A 7,818-nucleotide genomic window follows, 5' to 3' on the forward strand; every position below is an offset into this window, starting at 1 on the left:
AGGGATGGGAAGTGGGGGGGAAGGAAGACCCATCTCACAGACTCAATTCTGTCACCACTTAATCACTTCCAGTAGCAATTGAACTTTCCATGCAAATCCACCCAAGCTCCCAGCCTTCTGAATTTCCAGGCCCCAGGGGAAGGTCTTCAGATTGCTCAGACTCGTTTGTTCCCTCTTTAAAGAAAAATCCTTACTTTCTGGAAGGGCTTGGTACACGTGGCTTCTACAGGAAATGTATCCTCATGGATGAGGCAGGCAGAAGGAATCAAGGAACCGAATTCAAGGAAGTTGCTGATGTGACGTATTATTTCCCCCTCATATCACTTCCCTCTCTCTAGGCACTCTTAGTCCTACTTGTCCCCACATGATCTGTAACTTCTTGGAGGAAATCAAAGTGCATTAAAGAAGGCTCTCCGTCTGCTGGCCTGTTTGCTTTGAGATCTTTTGCTCTTGTTTGCTTAGGAATTTGAAGATTTTCTACAGACTAGAATGTTTCCCTTCTAAAATTTTCCTTTAGGGAACTCCAGGCTCCAGTCACCCAAGCAACAGGCAGGACAGAAAGATAATACATTTAAAACAAAAAGAAAAGAAAAGCAGGGAGGGCTGGGTGTGGTGGGTCACACCTGTAATCCCAGGACCGTGGGAGGCCAAAGCGGGCGGATCACTTGCGGTCGGGAGTTTGAGACAAGCCTAGCCAACATGGTGAAACCCCATCTCTGCTAAAAATATATAAATTGGCCGGGTGTAGTGGTGTGCACCTGTAGTCCCAGCTACTCGGGAGGCTGAGGCAGGAGAATTGCTTGAACCCAGGAGGTGGAAGTTACAGTGAGCCAAGATCACACCACTGCACTCCAACCTGGGCAAGAGAGTGAGCCCCTATCACAAAAAAAAAAAAAAAAAAAAAAAGAAAAGAAAAGAGGATGAGAAATGGGGAGAAGAACTAGAGAGTGAGGAACCGGGGCAGCCTTCAGTGCTTAACTGGGCCCAGCTACCTCAAGATTTATGCAGATGACAGAACCTTTTCTGAGGTTTAGAACCTAGAAAGAAGAAAAGCTGAAGCCTAGAAAGGTGGGAGACTGGGCCCAAGTAGGTGAGAAGGGGCCCACCCTTGCTTGACCATGGAGGGTGGCACCCCTATGCAAGAGCTGGAAGCTAAGGAGGCTGGGGATGAGGGGGTGGCACACAGTTTTGTCCTGTTTCTCCAACCTAGCTAGAGACAGTGTATGGGTGAATTGGCACAAATTTAACCCCTTTACAGAGGGAAGAAGAGTCACGTTTGACTGAGTAGAAAGCACTAAGGTGATCGTTCCAAAATTGGGGAGCCAAGTTTCCAACCTTTGTTCTTTTGAGAATGAGGGTGGGGATATCGCCCCCACTCCCATCTTACCTCTCCCACTTAGTTGAGAGCTGAACCTAACTGACCTAATTCCTGTGGTAGGTCATTTAACACCTGTGTTGAGGTGCTTGGGGAGGGACAAGGAATTTCAGTGAAGAACCTGAGCACTTTGACAGAGAATAAGACTGGTAGAGGGACCGCCAGTGCTGGGTTCCAGATGGACTGAGGCTACAGAAATGGGGCAGAGCTGGGCGCGGTGGCTCATGCCTGTAATCCCAGAACTTTGAGAGGCTGAGGCAGGCGGATCACCTGAGGTCAGGAGTTCAAGACCAGCCTGGGCAATATGGTGAAACCCTGGCTCTACTAAAAATACAAAAGTAGCTAGGTGTGGTGTCAGGCACCTGTAATCCCAGCTACTTGGGAGGCTGAGGCAGGAAGAATCGCTTGAACCCGGGAGGTGGAGCTAGCAGTGAGCAGAGATCACGCCATTACACTCCAGCCTGGATGACAGAGCAGGACTCCGTATCAAAAAAAAAAAAAGAACTGACTGGGGCAGAACTGGCTTTAACCAGTCTGTAGTAACACTCCTTATATGTGGAAGACCACTAAATATTGGCTCCTTTTTGGTCCAAGGTGACCATATTCTTTTGACTTTGACATCGTTTGTGGATCAGGAAAGGGATAATGTAATAATTTTTTCTTAGGTGTAAGTCAAAGACATAAATTGCAATTATACACTACGCTGCATTTTCTAGAATGCAGTAACTTTACTTTTTCTCTAAAATATTTTGGCTTGGTGTGGTGGCTCAGACGTGTAATCCCAGTGCTTTGGGAGGCCATAGTGGGTGGATCGCTTGAGCCCAGGAGTTTGAGACCAGCCTGGGCAACATAGAGAAACCCCGTCTCTACAAATAAAATTAGCCAGGCATGGTGGTGCATGCTTGTAGTCCCAGCTACTCAGGAGGCTGAGTTGGGAGGATCGCTTGAGCCCAGAAGTTTGAGGCTGCAGTGAGCTGTGATTGCACTACTGCACCCCAGCCTGGACAACAGAGTGAGACCCTATCTCCAAAAATTTATTTAATAAAAATGTTCACAGGGTACAAATGGATTTTTTATATTGTACAGCAGTAAAGTCTGAGCTTTTCGTGTACCCATCTTTATTCTTCTACCTAGGCAAGAGAGCCATTTTAGGGATGAAAACCTCAAGATAGAGCATCTAAGTCAAGTTTCACATTACTGATTTCTTGCGACATTTGCTTCTGTAGAATCATTCAGTACAGTCAGTAGACTGAACTGATAAGAGACCCTTCAAGTCTTTATTACTTTTCTACTACAGCCAGTAACAAAACACATAAAGAGATGGAATGCTCTTAAAAGAAGTTTACCCCAAAATAAGTGCGTGTTAAGTATGTTAATCACCTACCTCTCCTGCAAGGTGACCGTGGACAGGACATGCTCTCTGCACTTGTTTCTCCTGGTATGACATAAAGGATGTTGTGTAACAGCTTGTTTTTCCTTAGCACTACATGCCTGCCACTCTGCTATGCATTTTACGTGGATTGTCTTATCTAATTTTCACAACAGCCCAGCTAATGAGAAAACTGAGGCTCAGAGGTGAGCATCTGCTAACAAATGTCAGTACAGTCCCATTTCTGAGCCTATGTCCTTAAGAACTTCCTGTATTAGTGAGATCTTTCCCAGCTCTATATGAATTCAGCATATTCTTCTTGGCCAAAATAATTTCCTCAAGTGGCAGTTAGGGTCCAGCAACAGTTTAAATCAAGGGATGACTGAATGACAATGGAGACCTCTCCAACCACAGGCCAAGCAGCACACTTCCACCCCAAGCCTGAGACTGGTATTTCCTATAACCTTGCAACAGCTTCCCTCCCACACACTGGGCCCAGGGTGCCTGCAAAGCTTTGCTGAAGGCTGGGTATCAGGTGTGAGAAGCTGCTGGGAGTTCCCTGCTCCCCTACAATGCTCCACCTCCACCTCTGCCAGAGGATGGAACTTCAGAACAAGAAGAAAAAGATCAGGATAACTCATTTGTAAAAATCTGTTTAATAAATATACATAATAAAAGTACCAAAATAATTACCAACAATACACTATGTACATCCATTTACAGAAGGGTAACACAAACCTTGACAGGTAGTAACTTTTCACCCCACATCACTGAAAGGTCTAACACTCCTGGCTGTTACATGCCACAGGATACCACGGGGTCAGTCACTCGAAGCACAATAAATATAAAATGTGGTCCTTCCATGAATTTTTGATAACGTCCAAAAACCCCACAAAGGTGAGGTTTAAAAGAAGTTTTCTTGGAATTTCAATGATCTTTCTTGTCCTCTACAAAAAGTTCACAAAAGCAACACAATGAGGGCTGATCCCACTACAATAAAACGTTTTGGGCCAGGCAGTGTGCAGTGTGGCTATAAGTACACCCTTTAAATTTTTTTTCTTTTTTCTTTTTTTAGAAAAATAAAACTTTTTTTTTTTGTACAAATATACAAGTCCATGTTCTTTCAGCCCCTTTGCGCTCATAATGTCAGACGCTGGCCTCCAAACACACAGTCATCATAGGGCAGCTGAAAACAAGGGGAAAGAAGACACGTTAAACTTCCAGAGCTCTGCCAAGCTACTGGGATGGGGAGGCCGCTACTGGAAATAACCCTTGGACTCCATTCTCCATAGCCCAAATACAATGAACTTTACAGGCTGAGGGAGTTTGCCTTTAACTCCCATTTTAAAATGTTTAAAAAAATGCTTTTCTTTAAAAAAGGGTAAGCTATTTAAAAAAAAAAAAAGGTACATTATTGGGATACTGGTTATGCACAGAAATTTGACAGACTCATTATATAGATACCCCTCTGATAAGGAGCAGTTCTAGGGGCCTGGGAGGGTGAAGGGAATGGTCCCTCGTTAGTTAGAGAGCCGAAGGAGTTCAGACTCACCTCATCCTCCGTGAACTCCGTGAACTCTGACTCTGTGTCATAGCTCTCCTCATCCTCACTCTCCGGCAGCATCTGAAGGTTTTCCAGCGTCAGCTGGCCCAGCTGCTGCTGTATCCGGGTGCTTGGGCGGCCCCAGGTGAGCTGGTAGGGAGAATAGCCCTGGTAGGTAACTCTGTTGACATCAGCCCCACACTTCAACAGGAGCGACACCAGGTCAGGATTCTGCAGGTCTACTGCGAGGTGAAGGGCAGTCCGGCCATTACAGGGCTCCTGAAACCAAAAGGAATTTGAGATGCTTATGGCTGCGTTTGGAATTTCTGCTCATAACAGGAGCACGAGGAACTTGACTCAGTGCATCGGAGGCAGGAAGCACTAACCTGAGCATTGACATCAGCACCCAAGGACACCAAAAGCTCCACGATGCCCAGGTAGCCATGGATAGAGGCTAGGTGCAGACACGTGTGGCCTGGAAGAACAAAACGAAAAAAGTATAACCACCTGTTTCAACTCTCACTCCTTTCACCTATTCTTTTATGGGACAAATAGTCCTATCTTCTGAATTTTAAGAACCCACAGTCTGGATTCTGAAGGAACTTTATAAAGGCATCCAATAGGCACTTTGCACACATATTTTCTCAACCTTTCAAATGCTGGGAGTTTTAAGTTCTTGCCTTGACTCCTTAAGTTGGCCCACCTGCCCCTTCTCCACATCACCTGCCACCTGAGGGGGTGGGGCAGGGCAGGGAGGCAGACATACCATTGTAGTTGGTAGCCTTCAGGATGGAGTGGAGGTGCAGGGTGGTGCAGGACTGAGTCAGGACTCCCACGCTGGCCAAGCAGCCCTGCTCACAGGCAAGGTGTAGGGGGGTATTTCCTCGAAAGTCTCGGAGCTCAGGATCACAGCCAGCTCCCAGAAGTGCCTCAGCAATTTCTGGCTGGTTGGTGATCACAGCCAAATGGAGTGGAGTCTACGAATGCAGGAGAGACCAGAGAAAGTAAGCCACGGACCAAACCCACACCCTGAGTTCCCCTGAACCCGTGTCTCCTGGTTGGGTGCTGCTTCTCCTAGACAGGCGGGTGGGGAGGACTGGCAAATAGCAGAGACTCCAGGTGGGTCATCAAGACCTCACCAAATCAGTGGAATTTCCTTCACTCTCTAGGATGTGGGCTGACGTGAAGTAAAAGGTGAGTGTGAATAATGCCCAGTGGCCCTGAATTCAGAAAGGATCTGGGGTGACTTTGCTACATCCCAGAGTTAGAGAGCCCGGGCCAGGCAAGCGGCGCACCTGCTGCAGGTTGTTCTGGAAGTTGAGGAAGGCCAGGTCTCCCTTCACCTGGCGGATCACTTCCATGGTCAGTGCCTTTTCTTCATGGATGATGGCCAAGTGCAGAAACCTGTGGGGAAGAGAGGGAAAAACCCCAGGGGTGGTGAGTGCACCGCGTGGGGCCCAGGGAGGCGCGGGCTGCGGGGGATTGCGCAAGGCCGGGGTTTCTGGAGGCCGAGGCCGCGGTGTTTTCCGCGAGGTTATTATGAGCTGAGTGTTCCTGGCAGGCGCCCAGGGACTTTCCGCCCCCCTCCCCCCGCGGCCCCGGCGGGCGCCGGCCAGACCGCCCCGCCCTCCCGCCAGCTCGGAACGCCCTGTACTTCCCCTCCCGGCTGCTCGGCGCCCGCCAGCGGCCAGAAACTCCCGCCCCGCCTTATGCAACCCGGGACTTCGCGTCCCAGCTGCCGCCCCGCCCCCGGCCTAGAGGACAGGCCTGGGGGGAGGGGGCGTGTGGCGACGCTGCCCTCCACCAGGGCCCAGCCGCTGCCCCTCCGAGTAGGGCCGGTGCCCCGCGCGGCCCTGCAGCCCTGCAGCGTTCGGGGCGGTGCAGGAGCCCCAGGGCGCCGCGGCGCCAGCCCGGCTGCATCGCTAGTTCCCCAGCTCGGCCTCCAGGCCCGGCGCCTCCCACTCCCCGGCCGCGCACATCTGGCCCTACCGACGACCCCCGGCTCCGGGTCTGCGCCACTTACGAGTCCCCGTCCTCGGTGAGCTGCTGCTTCCAGGGCTCCGCGCCGCGCGGCACCTCCTGCGGCTCGAGGCGGATCTCCTGCAGCTCCTTGACCATCTGCTCGTACTCCTCATCCTTCATGGAGTCCAGGCCGCTGTCGTGGCGGTCGTCCAGCAGTCGCTCCTTCTTCAGCCCGTCGCGGGGACCCTCCATGGCCCACTCCTGGGGGCGCTCGGCCGCCTGGAACATGGCGCGGGCGAGCTGCGGGCGCTGCTGCGGGTGCGCTGGGCCGCGGGCTGCGCGCTGCTTCCTCGCTGGGGCGCTGGCGGGCGGGACGGCGGCACGGGCTGGTATGGGCTCTGCAGCGCCGCCGCGGCGCCCTATAAACGCTGGCGGGGGATTTCTCTGGGGCGGGGTCAGGCGCGGGGAATTTCCAAGCCAGTCAGACCAGAAAAGAGAACTGGCTTCGTCCTTTGCTAGGGGGAAAAAGAAGCCTAAACCCTGAGCTGGGGTTCATCGGAGAAACTCCCTGCGATGAGCCACTGGGGTCACGGACAGGGAACTTTTTGATGAGTGCCAAGTGGCTGGAAAGTCCTTCCGACCAGGCCCCCTTCCCCCCGGTACTTCCCTGCAGCCTGCACCCTGTAATCCTGTCTCTCTGCAAGTGAACCTTCTTTCCCTGGGGTTTCCCACGATCGATTTGAATTGGGGTCGTCGGCTGCTGAGATCCCAAGGACGCCGAGCTGATGGGCGGTCCCTCTTTGGGGTTTGCCAACCTGCCGGTCCTTTCCGTTTTTTGATCTTTTGAAAACGCAAGAGTGGAAATGATGGCTGGGCGTAGGGATTTGCTTTCCCCAGACTTCTAAGGGGAAGGACGCACTGTGGTTATGGGGTCGCAGGCCGCTCCTCTGTTTCTGCCAGTATCAGGCTCATTGCAGCACGGGCACGTTTAGCTTCGCGCCCTTCCTCCCCTACCCCCCACGCACCTCTGCCAGGTAGAACTGTGAAAGCTTTGGAGGAGTGGAAAGCCTAAATCCTTGGAGAACTCTCAAATCACTTCCTAGGGATGAACAGCCCTGTTGACTGGGGGAGGGGCAAACTCTCCCTGTATGGGGAAACTGCTGAATAGGACCATGATTTTTTTTTCCCAAGTAAAGCAAGGTGTTAATCTTTGTAGTGGTGGTTGTGGATAACCTTGCAATAACAGAGTGGCTATTGTGTTCATAAGTAGCTATTGCGTTCATGCTATCTGACCTACATTGTGCTGCCGCAGAGAATGGATCCTGAGCCTACTTCTGGACATCCAAACTGAGCACTTCGAGGAGCACTTAGAGAAGGAGGCTGAAGAATGAGTTTAGTTAGTGCCTTAACCGCGACTGGACCTTAAGGACCGCTAAGAAAGTAGTTGCCAGGCATCCTGCAGGAGGCTCAAGGCAGCCCCATCCTCCCATCCTGCCCACCCCTCCTTGCTCCCTCGTCCTGGGGGAGAGTAGCAGTTGGACCCATTCATGCCACCCAGGTAGAAAGGGG

At 51.3% G+C, this 7,818-nt stretch overlaps 1 protein-coding gene across 1 annotated transcript; it reads right to left on the reverse strand.

Annotated features, from left to right (window-relative positions):
• Nucleotides 1-3,381: 3,381 nt before the first annotated feature.
• On the reverse strand, nt 3,382-7,284 carry NFKBIA (NFKB inhibitor alpha). Its single transcript, XM_017858778.1, has 6 exons — nt 6,311-7,284; nt 5,583-5,691; nt 5,054-5,264; nt 4,674-4,762; nt 4,297-4,566; nt 3,382-3,930 (listed from the first exon to the last, which is right to left on the reverse strand). Exons 1-6 carry the CDS (start codon nt 6,535-6,537, stop codon nt 3,883-3,885), a joined length of 954 nt encoding a protein of 317 aa, XP_017714267.1. The 5' UTR covers nt 6,538-7,284; the 3' UTR covers nt 3,382-3,882.
• Nucleotides 7,285-7,818: the final 534 nt, after the last annotated feature.

Source organism: Rhinopithecus bieti, unplaced genomic scaffold (genome assembly GCF_001698545.2).
Source record: "Rhinopithecus bieti isolate Rb0 unplaced genomic scaffold, ASM169854v2 scaffold_2435, whole genome shotgun sequence".
NCBI classification, from domain to species: Eukaryota; Metazoa; Chordata; class Mammalia; order Primates; family Cercopithecidae; genus Rhinopithecus; species Rhinopithecus bieti.

Bases quoted from the DNA above. Each gene is read 5' to 3' on its own strand.
- NFKBIA (XM_017858778.1), bottom strand. From the start codon at position 6,537: ATGTTCCAGGCGGCCGAGCGCCCCCAGGAGTGGGCCATGGAGGGTCCC. The intron at 4,567-4,673 runs GTTAGTGCTTCC...TTTTGGTTTCAG, and splicing joins GTGCTGATGTCAATGCTCAG to GAGCCCTGTAATGGCCGGAC. The intron at 3,931-4,296 runs GTGAGTCTGAAC...CCTTGTTTTCAG, and splicing joins CGGAGTTCACGGAGGATGAG to CTGCCCTATGATGACTGTGT.